This window comes from Apteryx rowi, unplaced genomic scaffold, assembly GCF_003343035.1.
Source record: "Apteryx rowi isolate R43461 unplaced genomic scaffold, aptRow1 scaffold_55, whole genome shotgun sequence".
Taxonomy (NCBI): domain Eukaryota; kingdom Metazoa; phylum Chordata; class Aves; order Apterygiformes; family Apterygidae; genus Apteryx; species Apteryx rowi.
The window spans coordinates 2,002,032-2,020,051 of NW_020450816.1; the positions used below are offsets into that span (position 1 = coordinate 2,002,032).

At 42.7% G+C, this 18,020-nt stretch overlaps 1 protein-coding gene across 1 annotated transcript in view; it reads left to right on the plus strand.

Annotated features, from left to right (window-relative positions):
- FGF2 (fibroblast growth factor 2) overlaps positions 1–18,020 on the plus strand; it is a 36,366-nt gene that overhangs the window by 3,341 nt on the left and 15,005 nt on the right. The window contains exon 2 of the mRNA XM_026081430.1: positions 2–185. Within this exon, the coding sequence (XP_025937215.1) occupies positions 2–185 (184 nt within the window). The remainder of the gene's footprint in view (position 1; positions 186–18,020) is intronic.

The following is an 18,020-nucleotide window of genomic DNA, read 5'->3' on the forward strand; positions in this document are numbered from 1 at the left end:
GGCGGCGGCGGCGGCGGGGAGCATCACCACGCTGCCGGCGCTGCCCGACGACGGCGGCAGCGGCGCCTTCCCGCCCGGGCACTTCAAGGACCCCAAGCGGCTCTACTGCAAGAACGGCGGCTTCTTCCTGCGCATCAACCCCGACGGCCGGGTGGACGGCGTCCGCGAGAAGAGCGACCCCCACAGTGAGTGCCCGCGCGCGCCCCTGCGCGGCGTGCTTGCCGCGGCCCCTGCGCGCGGGAGCCTTCGGAGCAGGCGCTGCGGGGCCGCCTCCCTGCGGCGCCTGAGCCCCGCGCTGGAGATCAGGTGTGTCCCACGCTTGCCGGCGAGCCCGCACCTGGCCCGGCCCGGCCGGGTTTCCCCGCCGTGGGAGCGCTGGCTGCCCGGCGTGCCTTGCAACTTTGGAGTTAGGTCATGGCTTTGCTGTGGCTTAATGCGGCACCTCCTGAGTATGGTCCCCAGCGTACGGGACCGTGCTGCTGGTTGCCCGATGGCATGGTCCCGTATGTTCCTGGACCTGCTGACAGCTTCAGACCGTGACAGGCTTCCCGAAGCTAAATAATCTTCATATGGCACTGTGTGGGTTTACTGACAGGCACTGGCGTGATATTCTACCCCAGCATACTCGGTGCAAACTCGTTAGCATCTTGTCCTTCAGCCTGAGCGCTCCAGACCTGTTCAAACACACACAGATTTACTTATGTGCTTAAAGGTGCGCAAGCTTGTTTGCTCTCTGTCTTAAACAGGTGTAATGGCACTTTACTGCTTTGTACTGCTGTAATAAATACGCTATTAAATGTAAAAGTAGAAAGATTTTTTTTTCCCAGGGTAGATAAACTCTCCCTGTGAATAAAGAGTGCAGAAGTATTCCTAGACAGGAACAGAGATGTAAATCTGTTCAGGGTGGCAGAGCTTATAACAAAGCACTGTAAGAATGCCTTTTTGGCTTAAAACAAAATAGTTATAGTTTTCTTCATTGCATTTTTTTTTTAAACTTAATGTAAGGATATATAAAACACCAATATAGCAAAACATATGGACTCCCAGCAGAAGCAACTTGTCCTCTAATATCTAATCTTTTGAGGAAGGAAGAGGATTGCAAGGGGGGAACAGGCTTTCTGCCCCTGGGCTGCGTGGTTCGTGTGCCTGCAGGTGCACGAGCTGTGCCGGCCGGTGCACGAGCTGTGCCGGCCGGGACCCTCGATAGCCTCTGCCTCGTGCGGCGCCAGGTGTCCGGTGTGACGGGGAGGCTCGTGGGACGCCTGCAGTGGGTTGCTGGTACGAAGGCAGTCTGTTCGTTGTCCCAAGAGCAAAATGCCTTTTTGCAGACTTCAGAATATTTTGACAGTATTCTGTATGGAGTTCTTGCTGATACAGCGTAGGGTTTTTTAAATGCCCGTGAGGTATTTTCTTCAGAACAGCTTCAGGGAGTTGCCATGTAGCTGTCTGTCCTTTATGATCATCTCTCTGGTGTGAGAAAATTTGTTAGTGTTCAGCGTGTTTGCACACCTTGAGCAGGCGGTAGTCTAGCTGCAGGCTCTTGACATGAAGAGCAGGAGAAATGCCTTACAGCGATTCTCTTTCCATCCTGGCCCCCAAGTGACAGACGAGAGGGGGAGTGCTAGACGAGGGGAGACTAAGATCAGGGAGACGAAGCAAGTGAGGAGAGACAGGCAAAAAGGTGGCAAAAATTATGAACCCTTTAATACTGCTTTCCAGTTTGGGCATTTATTTTTGCCAAAATCATTTTCTTAAAATTCAAAAGAAAGATTGCAACAGACTGTTCCCAAATTCTAGTGTTGCCAGGTTAGGACTCAGTCTGAGACTGTTTTAACTTTGTGACTCTCTGGTAGAAATGTTACGTGTATGATGGGCTGTAGATACAAGTCAGAAAAGATACGTAGGTAAAGTTAGCATTCTTTATTAGGCTGGCTAATATTCCTAGAAAAGGGTAGCAAGCTTTCAGACCTGGTCCTACATTCTTGCATTTCTGTGTTTCTCTGGTACTGGTTTAAAGGGAAATGTAGTTGATGTGTGATTAGTAACAAAATAATGTATTTATTGCCAAAACAACATTTAAATAACAATTATTGCACATGAACTCTTCAGATGTTGACGCCCAAAACAAGGCATTTATTTACCATATAGATAAGCAGTCTGTTTTTTAAACCTACCAGTCAGTGACTGTACAGGATCCAGTTTGTGCTGGAAACTGGACAGTAATGCATTCAGCTTGCTTTTGGCTTCTGTGCTTGGGAAATGAGGGAATTCTTACAGAAAATAAGTCTCATTAATTCATAACATGTGTCATCTCACCTCTAGAGGTAGCTACGAGAATATTTTGGGAATGCGACACAGAGATAATGTTGACTCGGGGGGTAATATTAAGATTGAGGCTATGTCTCCAGATGTTGTCACTGCTATCAGGTTCTTTTCTCATTCAGTACTTGGCTTTTGTGGTGAAAAATGCCAATAGCAGTGTGTGGTGTTCTGTGTTCGCCCTTAAAATATGAACCACAGATGATCTTAACATTCACCCAGCCAGGCTACAGCTGCCCTAAATATTAGCCTTGGTCTTGCCCTGAAAGTTCTTGTTCTTCTTGGTCTTAGGGCTCCCCAGTTCTCCCCCCAACCCCCACTTTTTTTTAGCTCATTCTGCCAGGGAAACTAGTAATATCCATTCTGCCAGGGAAATGTTAGTTTTATGTTCTTGAGTCTTTCTAATGTGGGTTTTCTTTTCCTGTTAGGCCTTATCTGTACTAGAAATTTCAGCTGTCTTTTCAAGCTGCTTCCTTGGTAGTGAATTATGTTTGAAAATCTTACTAGTGTCGGTACTGCCTTGCTCTTTCCCTTCCATTCTCTTTTAAGTTTCTCTGCTCTTTATAGCTTTTTTGTTGTCATTTCTTCCTGGCCCTCCACTTTGTCTCTCTACTTTTTTTCCCTCTTCTCTGCCTCTTCAGTGTCACTGATCACTAATATTCTTCTCCCTGCCCCTTTTCTACTAGTCTTTCTCTCTGAAACCCCTTCTTTTTCCGACTCTTTTGCTGTTGAGTGAATGGTGGGAACAGGTAGAGGAAATTCTGAGTTGCGGAAAAGTACCTCTACTGCAGAAAGTCAAATGCCAGGGAACGGCTCAGGTCCCCCTGAACTTTGCCCCCTCTGTTCATCCTGCAGAAAATCCCTTTGCTTAAAAAGAGTGGTTGATAAGCATGGTACAGGGGACAGGGGCTCTCCTGCTATGGTGCCTGCAGACTCACGCGAGTGTCCGCGTGCTCAGCAGGAGCACCCTGATGAGCTTCTCTGTTGTCCTCTGGCCTCAGGTTCAGCGGGGGCAGTTGCAAGGTTCAGTGTCAGGCCCCCTCCCTCCTTTTTTCTTTGCTATCAGGCTGCTCTTTTCTTTCTCCCCTCTCCCCCACCCCAGAAGAACTCAGTTCTGAGAAGGGCAGAAATCAGTGCTTGAAGCGTCAGCAAGGCACGTAGCTCTGGCATTGCATGGTTCACATCCTCAGCATCTTTGTGTAAACACGTCACTCGGTACAAATCTGCGCGGTGCTGAACTGTGACCTGGTGATTGCTGCTCTGTGGATCTCTGTGAAATCCTGTGGTATGCCTGGCAGGTCATGTTGGCTTGACAAATGGCCAGGAAAGGCCAGATCTCGGACAATAGGAAAAAAAATTCTCCGAAAAAAAATTTCAGTGAAGAAAATATACACCTCAGTTAACTCCTAATGCCTTTCTTTGACTAAATAAGAGAGATTTTGTAAGATGGTTTTGAGAAAAATATAATGGCTGCAGAGAATTTGGGTTAGAAGTCTAATTAAGGGACAGGAGAGATTCTTGTGGAAACTGGTATTCTTATGATTTAATTGTACAAAATAGCATTTGATTAGCACATCCTCATTTTTACTTTTAAAAGAAGTTCTTATTTTAGAAGGTGAATGGCTCTTTATGTTTCAGAGCAAAATCTAATACTGTAAACAAATGTTTTCGTTAGCCCTGTCCTTTTTTGCCCCCTTCTGCCTCTAACACTAAGGATGGGTTGTCCAAAATACATACTCCGTTTCATGGGATGGCATGGATTTTGACTGTTTTACACTCACCCAGTTCACTTTGGTTTACTCATAATTCGGTTGTCAGTGAAATGCAAGTTTGTGTCCTGTACGCTGGATGATTGGAATCATATGATTCACTTAGCTAAAAAGTAGGACAATACACGTTACATGGTTGATATTGCCACATCTGATTTGCGTTGTACAATGACTTCAGTGAAGTCCCCCTTTGGACACATCCTAGGGGTTTGCTGAGGATTTTTTTTTTCTTGAAGAGGTACTTTTCAGGCAGACAAGAAACAAAAGGCGCTTTTTAAGGCTTATGTTATTTAAAACATAACAAAAAAGTAAACTTTTTGGCAGGGAGGGGAAAAGGTGGTCAACCACTTTTGATTCATCTTGTGGAAAAAGTACAAAGGATCCAGTCTTTCTGTAAAGACTTTCAGAAACTCTCCGGAGGTGTCTGCCTCAAAGAGATTACAATGCCAGTGAAGGGGAAAAACAAAGGGAATGGAATGGGAACACTTATCCATACATTTTAGAAAATGTCTAATAGCACAGCTGGTTTCCTTCATGGTTCCTCTTACTGAGGAATGGTCTGCATGTGTATATTTATAATTTCCCAAGCTGCTTTATTTCATGCCAACCATAAAACAGGGCATCCGAGGAATCCCGAGCCATTCTTGTCTGCTCATTAATGAGGTGACAAGACTCCAGTTTGTCACTCAGAAAGGATTCAGCAGAATGAGCCTTACCAACCCTACATGTGTCTGAAATACCTTCTTTCTGCTTGGTAATTGACTGCTATTCCACAAACAGTCTCGAGAAGACATAAAATAGGGTAATACTGATCCAGGAAATTTTTTCTTGAGAAAGTTCCTTGCATAAGTAGTCATTAATGTTACAATTTTTACCGATATCATATATAACAATTAAATGTCTAAGTTGTAAGTGATTTGAAAAGAGTATATTGAAGTGTATGCAGCCTTTTACAGCTACTAGCTTAATCAAGGAGAGGATAAAATCTGATCGCTGTACATGCAAATAGAATAAAACTAACCAATCCTCAGAAATGAAAATTTGAGCAAATGTCAGTAAGTGTTTTAGTATGACGGTTCAGTATCCAGCGGTTAGTGTTAAGAAGGTGCAGAACTTATGTAGAACTCAGAAGATCTTTCCCATTTCAATGTCCCATAGATGTGGCTGGGACCGTTAGTAGAGCATCCTATTTCAAATGGGTATATACCACTGGAGTACTAGGTGAGAGCTGACTTGTTTTGAAAATCTTGCCCTAAATGTTCAAATACAACACTTGGATACAAGTCCTTCTGAAAACTGATTCATTCTACTTTACTTTTGGTGCAGAGACCCTAACTATTTTGCCAAATACTAATGCTGTGCTACATAGACAACACAGAAATTACTCCTGGATCGCAGGTGTAGCTGGTTTTAAAGAGGGAGGTAGCAGAGATCCCCCAGGGAGGAAAGATGAGAGTATATTTCCTTTGCACCTTTGGCTTATTCTGTTATGGAAATACTGTCATAATATTTGCTGTATGGCCCTGAAGGTGAGTTAGATGAGGGACAGACTACCTGTGTTGGCTAGGCAGTACTGAAGCAAGTTCAGGGCAGGGTGTTTTCTCATCTACACTCGTGTTTGCTAATCCTCTTACCTAGATTATAGTGAGTTGTGCTGATGGCAAGGTGTGTGCTTGACTAGCAGGTGTGCTCTGGAGATGGAGTGAGGCAAATTCGAGATATCACAGAATGGTTGAGGTTGGAAGGGGCCTCTGGAGATCATCTAGTCCAACCCCCCGGCTCAAGCAGTGTCACCTAGAGCACCTTGCACAGGATTGCATCCAGGCGCGTTTTGAATATCTCCAGAGAAGGAGACTCCACAGCCTCCCTGGGCAACCTGTTCCAGTGCTCTGTCACCCTCACAGTGAAAAAGCTTTTCCTCATGTTCAGATGGAAGCATCTGTGTTTCAGTTTGTGCCCGTTGCCTCGCGTCCTGTCGCTGGGCACCACTGAAAAGAGTCTGGTCCCATCCTCTCGACACCCTCCCTTCAGATACTTGTACACATTGATAAGATCTCCTCTCAGCCTTCTCTTCTCCAGGCTAAACAGTCCCATCTCTCTCAGCCTTTCCTCATAAGAGAGATGCTCCAGTCCCCTAATCATCTTTGTAGCCCTTCGCTGGACTTGCTCCAGTAGTGCCACATCCCTCTTGTACTGGGAAGCCCAGAACTGGACCCAGCACTCCAGATGTGGCCTCACCAGGGCTGAGCAGAGGGGGAGGAGTTGCTGGCAGGCAGTGATTTGTCCCCTCTCTCCTGCCAGCGTGATGCATGGTTTGCTGCTCTATGAAGAGCGTGGAAGGTTCCCAAGGTACTCCGAGCCGCAGGTACACTAGAGGGCAGAATTTAGCCCTTAAATATGTGTATAGGCTTTAGAAATCAGGACTGTTTTATTGGTACTTGCATATTTTTCTTTACAGAAAAAATACTCCAGCTTAGCTGTTAAACAATGATAGGTGAACGAGTAAGACAAATATAGCTACTATGTAGTTGTTTGACAGCATACCCTCAAATTATGGAGACAGTCACCAAAATAAAATTCTTGCAAAAGCGGTCTTTTTGACCCTGTACCAGAAAAAAATTGTGCAGCTACACAAGTATGAGATTTAGTAAAGTCCAAATGAAGACTCTAGCCATTTGTCATCTTGATAAAATGGGGCTGCATATTCCTGAATTGCTCATCAACAAAATGCGATCAGGTAGCTGCTAATGCTTTATACTTGACTAATAAATGCTCAGAATTTGTGCATATAGATCTAAGAAAAAGTTTATCCTGTGGTGGAAATATGTTCAAAAACCAATTTATGGAAGGTGGACAGTAATAGTCTTTTTTTTAATGTATGCTTTCTTTTGACACACTAGTTAAAGAGCATAAATTGAAGTTAAAACCTGTGGGTTTGTATTTTCTTTCTCTCTCTCTCTCTCTCTCTCTCCCCCCTCCCTGTCTTCATCTCTCCCCCTCCTTTTTTTTTTTTTTTTTTAATGCATGTTTGGTGTAGGTTACCAAAGATTTTTAAAAGGTCTGCAGGTTCATCTTCCATTCTGTGATAAAAGAAAGAGACATGCTGAGTGCACAGGCAGATGAACGGGGAAGAGCAGATGTAGCACTGGTTTGTGCAGTAGAATTATCAGTCACAAGGTACAAAAGCTGCTGAAGTTAAAGCCCAGAAAAATGCCGCCTTCTCATGTTCAGTTTCCAGTTTCCACAGAATTCATACACTCATCAGGTTTTCTAAAAGCCAGGACCTGTACATGTTCCACTGCAGTTTTTGGTCAGAGTTCTGTTTATTTACCCTTTAATTAATCAGCCTCTCGATCTGAATTTTAAATCATAATCCTTTCACTTAGGTTTTGTTTCTGTAAGCCACTCCCAGCTCTCCCTGTGGGAGTTGTTAATATCTTGAGGAATAACACACTTAAATCTGTGCATGGTAATTTTACTTTTGTTTTAATTATTATTGTGTTACATTTCCTCATTCATAATATCATAGCAAGCACATTTGAAAAGTAATTGTCCACTGATTTCTCTGTACTTGAAGTCATTGCTGTGCTGAAGAGAAGCATGTGACAGAACAGGTTCCTTGAAAATTCTCCTCTGAGCTTAATGTTTTTTCTTCTTTTTCTTCCCTTCTTATTCCCCAGAAAAAATAATTTCCCGTATTTCCTCATTTGCTCAAGCAGTTTGTCACTTGTGTCCAGATGCTCTTCTCCAAGAAGAAGAAAAATTTAGCTAAGCTGATATAGTGAATATAGAAATGCTTGGATTTAAGGCCAGGGATTAGTGTCAATTCTCAGCAAGAAACTGCCTGCCTACAGGTGATGCAGGTCATAATTAAGATAAAAAAAAAAATGTTTTGGATTCACATTTTGGATGCTTTTGGCTGACAGTGATGCCTCTAAATAATTTTCTCAAATTTACAGTATTATTATATTGAACTGCTAAGTTTTAAATGATTGCTTACTGATACTTGCTGGCTAAATATTATCAAGGATTTTATTTTTCTGTGATAAAATACATCATTACTTGTCCATGAAGAATAATGAAATTTGTATTTTGATTATTACGGTTTTCAGCATTTTTCTTGGGAGTGTTATTCTCAGATCACTGGCTGTCTATTGTTTCAAAATACTTGAGAGATGTTTGGTTGTACTAATAAACTGATTTATAACTTTAGATGCAATGGAGCTTTTGATTTTCAGTGGCATCATGCTTAGTCTAATTATCTAGTAGAAAGCAGAATGGACTGTATAATGTAACCTTTATATAATCCATTTTTGAAGTAAAGGTTGAACTGAGAATGCTCAAGCTATTGTTTATTGAGGTGAATTTCATGAATTGAATATCTAGAGCAAGTGATATTTGAAATGTTAATGGCATGACTTTTGAAACCTGAGATTCTGTAATGAGATTGCATTTCAGTTCTGACTGAGACTGAGTAGCCTTTACTTTTATTGGTATCTGTTTAAGACTATGCATTTCAAAAAAAAAAAAAAAAAAGCACCTCTGTTATTGTTTGTCATTTTCAGTTGTGTGTTTTGTGACAATATGTGGGTATGTTAGAGTTCCTGGCTGCCTCTTCTGCCTCCTCCTGATTTCTCCATAAAAACATTCAAAGTGTGACTGTCCGAAGCGCTGATGGCATTTCAGAGTTAGTATCTAATTTATGGGTTTTTTTGTTTGTTCAGGATAGATTCAGATTTTGACTAAAGCCTGATATGCTCGTCCGAGAATATAAATGAGATGATGTCTACAAAGTTGGGTGGAGGTCCTCTTACACAAGATGTCATGGTACGCTTTTGGTTGAGCAATCCTGTATGAAATTGCCACTCCTGTTTGACTTTTAGAGCTTGAAACCACCTTTCTTGAGTGGTTTAAAGGAGAAAGATATTAAGGATTTTAGGAAGGGGAAAGCAGGAACTAGGCTCCACAGTCATTCGCAGTAACAATGTGATGAAATAATGTCCTTGTACTGTGGAGTTTGTTAATTTGCTTCTTATCTTGTGATGAGGCTTCAGCAGATCTCATAAAATGGTAGTCACTAGGATTTTAGTTGGAATGTGAAAGTCTCAAAATCCTGCCACTTGTGGCTATGAAATGCTGCATGGTGCTGTGTCTTGGAGGAGCAAGGATATCAGCTGCCACACAGCTTGAAACGTTTGCATTCTGCTTCTTGGACCTTCCCTTTCTGCTCTTAAGCTAAGCTGGCTGGGTGCTCATGGTGCCCACGATGCCCGATGCCTGGTGCCCGTCTGGAAATGTTTTCGTGCCAGTGTGTTTATTAGCAGTTCTGTTGCCATTCTGCATGTAGCGTGGCTCTGGGGTTATTTTTGCTGATGAAAGGTGTCCTTATTATACCCATGTGTATTGGCAAAATACGTGAGACTCTGGAAATAGGCATCATGGCATCTCTGTCATCTCGCTTGCTACACCTCATTCTGGGAAATTTCTGTAGCACCTCTTGGGACTGCTGCAGACTGCCTTCTGGACACTTGGGAAAATACTCAAGTCTCTTGGTTCTGTCCAAATTTCCCTTTTTTTGCTCATGTTTTTTCCTCCTCAATGCTGTATTTTAGCATCACCTGTTATGCTGTCAAGGCTGACTGACCAGGGGTTCAGACCTTTGAAATACTTTAGTTGATCTAACAAGTCTGTGCTGCTAGAAAGGATGCTCTCCACCCACCATCAGCCGTGCTGTACCTGCACCACCTCTAGCACTGAGTTCACAGAAGGCCAGATAGTTTGGTTTGCTGAACTGGCAGGAAAATACTTGCTCTCTCCTCCTTCCTCTGTGTTAGTTTCTGATTGATTTAATGGGTTGAATCAGCTCACCAAGATGCTAAGAGAAGTGCCAGAGGTGGTGCGAGGGAGGTGGTAGGAGTGTGCAGCTGGGAGTGTGGGGTGACAGGAGGGGAACTGCCCCTTTCCAGTGGCCGCTAGGGCTTCAGTTGTCTTGTGGTACTGTGTCCAAACCATATCATCCATTAAAACGCAGGACAAGATGCACTCTCTTGCTTGATGGGTGACTTGAAGAGGAGGAAGAGATAGACTCTGTGTGGTTGTCTCCCGTGTTACGTTTCAGGGTAGAAGGGTAATTTTGGGGCCATTTGCAATGAGAACTAATATAGTCCTGCAGCTCTCAGAAGACCACTAATGACTCTGGAATTTTTGGAAGTAGACAGCCACATCCGTAGAGTAGTTTTTGTGCAATACTCCCCTAGATGCTGTTGATACCTTTGACAGCAGGGATGGTTACAAAAATGAAAACATTTTTTACTGTGGAGAAGCAGCCAGTGAGGGCAGCATGGAGGATGCTTTGGGAGAGACTCAGCCGTGTCTGCAAGTCAGTTAGGGCAGCCTGCTGCATGGACTTGTCTGGCTGAGCAGTTTCTGGGAAATAGCAGATGGATTCAGGTCATTGGGTTTCTCTGACTGTAATGGAGCAACTGGGATGCGTAGCTAAACACACATCTGGCCTTGTTTCTGAATATGTAAATATGAAGGATTCATTTCATGGTCTTATGGTTACAGAATCACTGTGGATGAGTTACTGACAGTAATGTAGTTCATTCAGGAAAAAAGCCCATGATGCGTGTGTCCTTGGAAATGCAGGAATTCCTAAAAAGCTGAAGACATCTACAAAACATGATGCCAGTTTTAATTTGTTGTGGTCCCAACCATCCCTTTCCTTTTCTGCTTCAAGAAACAATGTCTTCCAGAGCATTTAAATACTTAATTTTTGCTTTGATTCAAGTAATTGTGAGGTGTTACTTCATGATATTGAAGAATGGAGCAGGGTTGATCAAGAAGAGGCTGAATTTCAGTGATTAAGCTGTAGTAACATGGATCAATATCATATGTGTGATATATTAAGTGCCAAGCCAAAGAGAAAATGCTATTGTTAGGAGGGAGAGATGAGCTGTCTAGCTTGCCTGCTGGTTTGAAATGGCATAAGGCAACTCTGGGAGCACGCTCTTGCAGTGAAGTCTGGAGCAATGTAGAGATAACTTCAACTAGATGTAAAACACCATAGCAAGTACTAGTAATAGTCTGGCTGGAGCAGCAGAGAGCTAAGCAGGTCTGTTCTTAGAAATTGCAGATTGTAAAGTCTCTTTTTGGTTGGCAGGAAGGTGCTCATGTCCCTTCTCAGTACAGCATGAAGGTATTCAGAATAAGGACGGTGCAGTGGGTTTTTATTTGGAGGAGGTGGAAGGCAGGGAAGTGGTTACGGCTTGTTCAGTTTGTCTCTGCAGTTTTATAGAGCCGAATTCTTGGCTCCCCTCACAAGCTGGGTCTCACGGTATATTTTGCCTGCCTCAAAGTGGTCATAAGGGACCATAAATGTGTGGGGAGTGTTATCTGAATATATAAAAGAAAATCTGAATGTGCACTGTGTGATTTATTTTTCGGTGTTAGGGAATTTCTTTTCTTACAAATATGCTCTCTTACACTCAAGCAAGGCTGTGTTCAAAAGCAAAGTAGAGGCTTTTTCGAAGGCTCTGGTTCACTCTCCTTCCAGGTCAGCAGTGATTGACAGCAGTTATCCTTCCTTCGCCTGATCATGTGCAGCTTGCGCTATTCCCCTGCGATGCATTATTTACATGTCAGCATAGGGTGGATACACAGCTTGGTGGAAGGGAAAAAATAGATGGAGGATGAAGTAAGTCTCTAGGCTTAATATTATCTTTGCAGTGTCCTTGCAGTGAACTAAGTGAGCAGGCACTGGGGAAATTTGTGTTCATGTGTATGCATTTTGTTTGATTGTTTTTTTGTAATTGACTTTCTCTAAATATCCATTAAAGACTCAGTGATTCACTCTGATAAGCCATCTTTTCTTTAGTGTTGAAGATTGGGGAAATGCAAAGCTGAGATAATCACTGTCTCTTAATCTTTTGACCACACTCAAAGCCACCAACTCGAAGCAGCAACCTAATTCACAGGAACTCCTCCTTAGCAGCTTGTTATTTCTCCTGCCCCGTCAGCGATGCCATCTTCCTGGCACTCTGGATGCCTCAGGCAGCTCCTGCTTACCACCACTCTGTTTCAGAGTCTCTTGAGATCCCGTTTGCTGATTCTTCTTGGTATTTCTAAAATCCACCTTTTCCTTTCCATTTGTAACACTAGGGCTTACGTCTGTGGGTTGGCAACCTTTTACCACTGCTGCGGCAGCCTTTTCCTTTCATCTTGTCCAAGTCTGTTATCCACTGCTCTGACACCAGTTCTGGTCCTAAAATACTCTGTACAACTGAATAGTTGTTGCGTGAGGCTATGAATGTGCAGGAGGAGCGCTTCAAAAAATCTTTTAAAGATGGTATATTCTTACTTTCTCTGTCTTCTGAAGTGACATCCTATAGCTTGTCTCAGGTTGTCCTTGTTTTTGTTATGTTTATTTTGCTGTAAGTGAAAACCAGTCTGTAGTTACAAAGAGTTGAGTGAACGCACACCGAACATAAAGGGCTTAGAAAATTCTGCAAGTTCCATATGCACCTTCTGGTGTCAGTGACCCTGTTGTGTTGGCTAAACAGTTACCGCAGCTTTGTTTCAAAGCCAAACAACTGAAAGTGGTTTTAGATTATACATTCAGGAGGGTGAGACCTCACATGTAGTATTTGACTTTACAGGATAAATGTCTGATAGCAAATAACTTCCTGTATGAAGTTTCAGCATATTCTGAAATGAGAATTTTAGTAGCAGACTTCATTTGAATAAATACCAATTCCTTCTCCATAACATCTCAGGTCTGGCCTATCCATAGTGTATTTCTTCATATGTCTGTAGCTTCCCATTCTGTATTGCATCAAACAAGCTGCTGAATTTCATTTTGGAGAGCTTCACAGCTGATGCCCAAACCAGTTTATTTTTCTATTTCAGTACCAGTTGTTTGACTTCTGGCAAATCTGTGGTTCTTGTTTCCATTGCCATAGGGTTACATTTTCAAATAAATAGTGTTTTGTTTTCTCCTGTGATTTGGGAGGAGGTATCTGTGAATACTCATAATTCTCCGTGTTCGTCTTTCACGTTTCTCCTGAAGCTCCCCTTTGCAATGATGCTGACAAGAAACTCAAGAGCGGTTAATTCCCTGATGTGCTCGCACTAATCGCCGTCATAACGGCCGGTACCATCTTGTTCCTTGTGTTCCCCAGTCTGTGTCGTGTTTTGTATTTAGTTTATGGAAAAAAAGAAGTACTTTTTCAGGTAACACAATTAAGTGGTGGAACATTTGTAATCATGTGTGGTCTTGTTCACTTGCTGGGTTTTTTGTCTTTTTTTTTTATATGGCTGTATATAAAGATTGTAGTCTTTGTGCCAAATGCACAGGCATATATTCTATACACAGAGCTTGAGTTTTATGGTAAGAATGTGCATGTGTTAAGGTTGTATAGGAAAAATTATTTTAAAAATATGGAGTAAGGAGAATGCCCTAAAGAGACAGTAAGGCTTCATTTCTTGATATTAAAGACTGTCTTTAAGTTTGAACTTGTTTCAGCTTTTTATTAGCATTATGTTACATTTTAGTAGATCTTCAGGGAAAATATTTTAATAATTATGAATGTGTCTGCCCCTGCCTTCCAAGTTATTCTGCAATTTACTTTTGTAAGTACTATATGAAGTGAAAGCAGTTTAAAGAAACATGGTGGATTACTTATTCATCTTTTCTTAAGATAAGTGCTCCAGGAAAAGTCCTGAAAAGCGTGTATGTACATGCATTCATTGTTTTGATAATGAAACCTTCAAACATTGTTCTAAATCAAGTATTTGGGGGAAATCTATCAGAGACTAGACTTTATTACTGGTACCCAGTAATGAGTAAAGAAGTTCTTCAGTAAAATTAGCAAATTTTTCTGCTTGGTTTTGCCCTCTTGACTTTAAATGATGCAGTCAGTCCATTTGCAATGACAAGAAGTCTGTTACTCATTTGCATTGTAATAATACCGGAGACTGCAAACAGTGTAGCGGTTAGGCATTTAGAAGTATTTTTTATTAAATATTGTACTTGCAGTGTCTGGCACTCGAAATCCTTATGTAATGTCAAGCAATCACTGTTTGCTTGACTTAAGAGTATGAAGTACCCATATTATGTTTTGTAAGCAGAATACGAAACAGCTAAACTTCTCTAGTGCTTTTAAGTTTTAAAGCACTTGATGAGGTTTGATCAACCACTTTATGCAAGCTGTGTGAAATAGAGAAATGTAGTTGTGCCTGTTATACATGTGGGGGAATGAGGGCACATAGGTAAGGGGCACTGAGCCAAGACTGTTGTCAGAAAAGTTGCATGTTATGTTATTCTCTAACTGTTCTTCTGCAAGACAACTTTCTTATCCTTCATATGAAATTTATAGGGAGTATTTGAGGATGCTGTATATTTGGTAGTCAGTGTTTCCTGAGGAGGATTCCCAGTGTGATAGGCTTATATTAGGCAGAGTTGGATATTTGTAGGAGTTGGAGATAAGCGTGAGAACGAATGAGAATAGATGAAAAATCTGAATGGGGAAATAGATTTCCTTGTATTCAGTATTTGTAGTACTTTGATTAAAACTCTTAAAAAAAAATCTGTGAATGTCATATATATACTAGTTCAGGAGATTGATTCTTAAACAGTTGGACAAGCTCTTCTGTTTAAAGCCTTGGATTTACTCTTAAGTGTAACTGGAACTTTTCAAAGTGTTTATATTTCAGAAGTGTATATTTTTGTTGTAGTTGTTTACATTTCAAAGACTTTAGGTCTGTCTGCAAGTGGTTTTGTGCCTCTGGTGGCAAAAAGGAAAAAGATACTCTTAGAATGTTGTCATGCAAAAGTAGAGAAATGCACCTTTGTACTGGAGCGGGACTCACTGGTTCTCGTGTGGCACTTCATTTGCTTGTTGGTTATTTTTGTTGTTGTTGTTGCTACACTTGTGTAGTTTTTGCTTAATGCAAAGCCCACTTCTTCTGCTGAGGCTTATTTGCTGTTTTTCTTGTGTGTTTCTCCTTTCCCCCCCCCACAGATGTGCTCCAGGTCTTGGGGCAGCATGTGCTTTAGCAGCTCTGGCTGATGGCACAGGTCATTTATGATGAGCCTGTGAAAGAGGGCAAGGAACAGTTTTCTTCGTGTTTGCAGTCTCAAGGCTGGAGGTGCCTCATATGTGGATGCAATTTTATCAGTTAGTGGAAGGCATTAATATGCTTAGTCAGTGAGAAAGAAACATCCAAATGTGTTGCAGCCTAGATGTACAAGGAATAGAGCCACAGATACCTCTAGGTTCAAGAGAGAAGGTACAGCTTGAGGCCTGGGGTTTGGACCTGACCCATGGGGCAGTGTTGCCTGGCCCTGGAAATGTTAGTTAGCTATCCGGACAGCCAAAATGGGGGTATTAATGTGTGTGTGTGTATGCATATGTATCTTTGCTGAAGCAGTCCTGGGCCTGGGAGGCTTTATTGGGTTAGGTGTGGAGCAGCACGCCTGGCTATGCAACTCCTGCATCTGGTCACCTGGCTGGGAGCAGAAGTTGCCCCCACGCACAAGGGCCAGGTGTTGTGCCGGAGCAGGAATTCAGTTGCTGAATGTTGGCTTTTTCCCTTTTTTTGTCAACTTCCTTGCATTTTTGATACTCGGTGGCAGGACAGCTGCTGTGTTGTTCTTGCCTGCGGGCAGGGACAGGGCAGGAGAGGATGCCTGACGGGGCGCAGGCGCAGCAGCTTTGCCGCAGTGCGTGTCGCCTGGGGGCCTCGCGGAAGGGTTTTCCTTACAGGGCCTCTGCAAGTATGTTGGAGATGGGCCCTGAACCTTTGGCGCGGATTTAGCTTTTCCACAGCAGAGCCTGTAGTAATGCGAGTCATTGATCCAGAGACGTGCAGCCTGGGTTTTTTCAGGGGGTACATAAACTCTCCTTTCGCGTGAACTGAGCGAGAGGTGTTTTGCTAATGACCTCGTTAGTTTAAATAAAGTGGCTGTACTGAAATGGTGAGGACTTCCTCCTCTCTTTCCCATGCCCCCAGGCTTGCTCTCTTCGTAGCTGTGTCTCGGTAATGTCTGTGTTTTCTGCTGAGAAGTTCCCAAACTCCAAGTGCTGCATAGGAGCATTAGCTAATCGATGCTTTTGGGCTGAGATTCTCCTTGGTAAAGCGAGGTGGTATTTCACATCACATTCTTGCAGGGAGTTACTAGTGAGGATGCAGTCATGAAAAGGGCTTCTCTCTGCTATCGGCTTGAGAAGAAGCATTTACCTGAGCGAAGCAGCGATGAAGACCTGTTCCTGCAGACTGTGCGCAGTGCAGTGATGCTGAAGCCTAGCCTGTGGCTTGGTGTTCAGGATGGTGTGTGGGACACTGCAGGCAAGAGTGGCAATATTGAAAATGGACATCCAGGCTACATGATCCACCCTGGGAACAGCATTTAGGTGTGGTGGAGAAACTCTGCTGAGCATGAAACCAGCCTCTGGATGTGCGTGTGCGTGGTGCACTGTGGCTGTGTCCTACAGCAGTAAGAGATGTGACCATAGGGAGTGTCAGTGAACCCTTATGAGCTTTGGTTTAGCTTGTGGGTATGATGGTAGTAAAAATGTGATGGCAGGGTTTTCACTGTGAAGTGATAGAGACCCTTGAGCAGGAGGTTGGACTAGATGAGATCCCTTCCAACCTGAATTTTTATATGATTCTCTGAGACCGTGGATATATATTTGTGGTTTTAGCCTGCACTGAAGTCTCCTTGTAGTGATACTGCAGTTAGGTAGATTATACTGAAAGTATAGCTTAGATTTTAAGCATACCTTCATTTACTGTGTAAGCGTATCCAAAGCCAGAAACTCATGGCTTATTTTAGTTTTTTTCTGATCCAGTAGATACCTCCCATTTCCTTCTGAAGGAGTAAGAAAACAGAGATTTTATAAATCCACTTAGCTAATCACATATACGCCTCAAATTCCACCTACTTAAGGTGCAGAGACTTGCCTTACGCTCCAGTACAGCACTCTCACATACTGCATGCTTGTCCTGCCCCTTCATTTGCTGTTTGTTCTTTAGGTCTGTGCCTTTTATTTTTTTCCTAATGTGTTTCTGTCTTCTTTTTCTGCTATGACTTTGCTTTCCCTCTTCCTCTGTGATACTGTGGTATACTCCTGCCCCAGCACCTCTTAGCCAGCACAGCTGCTACAAGTAAAATAATAGCAGGACTTTGCGCACAGTAATCTCCCCAGGCAAAGTGCTTCAGATGCAGGAGGCTGGCGTCACCGCTCTTCCTCTTCGCTCTTTGGCAGTGGCTGCCAGCGGGCGCCTGACCGGGATGGTGTCAGAAAGGTAGTACTAGCTCAGCACTGAGTAACTTCCAAAATGTGCAGCTCTCTTTTTCAAAAGTATTAAGTTGCTAGACTTTGCCAAGATCTTCTCAATAAACCAGCTTTGAAGGAGCTTTTTGGCTGAAACCTTTATGATGCAGAGCAATGAAATCATTTGGGATCATTTAAGTTAGTGCAGTATTATTTGGTCTCTGCCGTTACAAAACCTTTGTTGGGTTGGAAGAACTGTAAAAGGCTTCTGACCTTTAGAGTTTTCATTGTACATGTAATTTTTCAGTTCTAGTGCTCAGAGCAATAAAAGAGTTTTTAGAAAATGTACGTTTTCTGTATTCTCCAAGCTTCTAAATATCTTTTCCCTCTGGGTTGTGCCACTTGTCCATAAAATTATTTTTTCCACTGGGTATGCAAAACTTTGGATTGGAAGTCCTTTTTTTGAGCACTTTAAGAAAGCATAGGGAAGATCCACTTTATAACAGAAATCTGACTGAAACCTTGCCAGCCATAATGCTACTGAATACCACTTTTCAACTTGCATTTTCATAGAAAGCTGTGAAATAAATGTGCATCTATAACTCTCTCTCAAATATGCTGGCTAGTTTAACCCACAGCTTGCAGATCTCTCCTC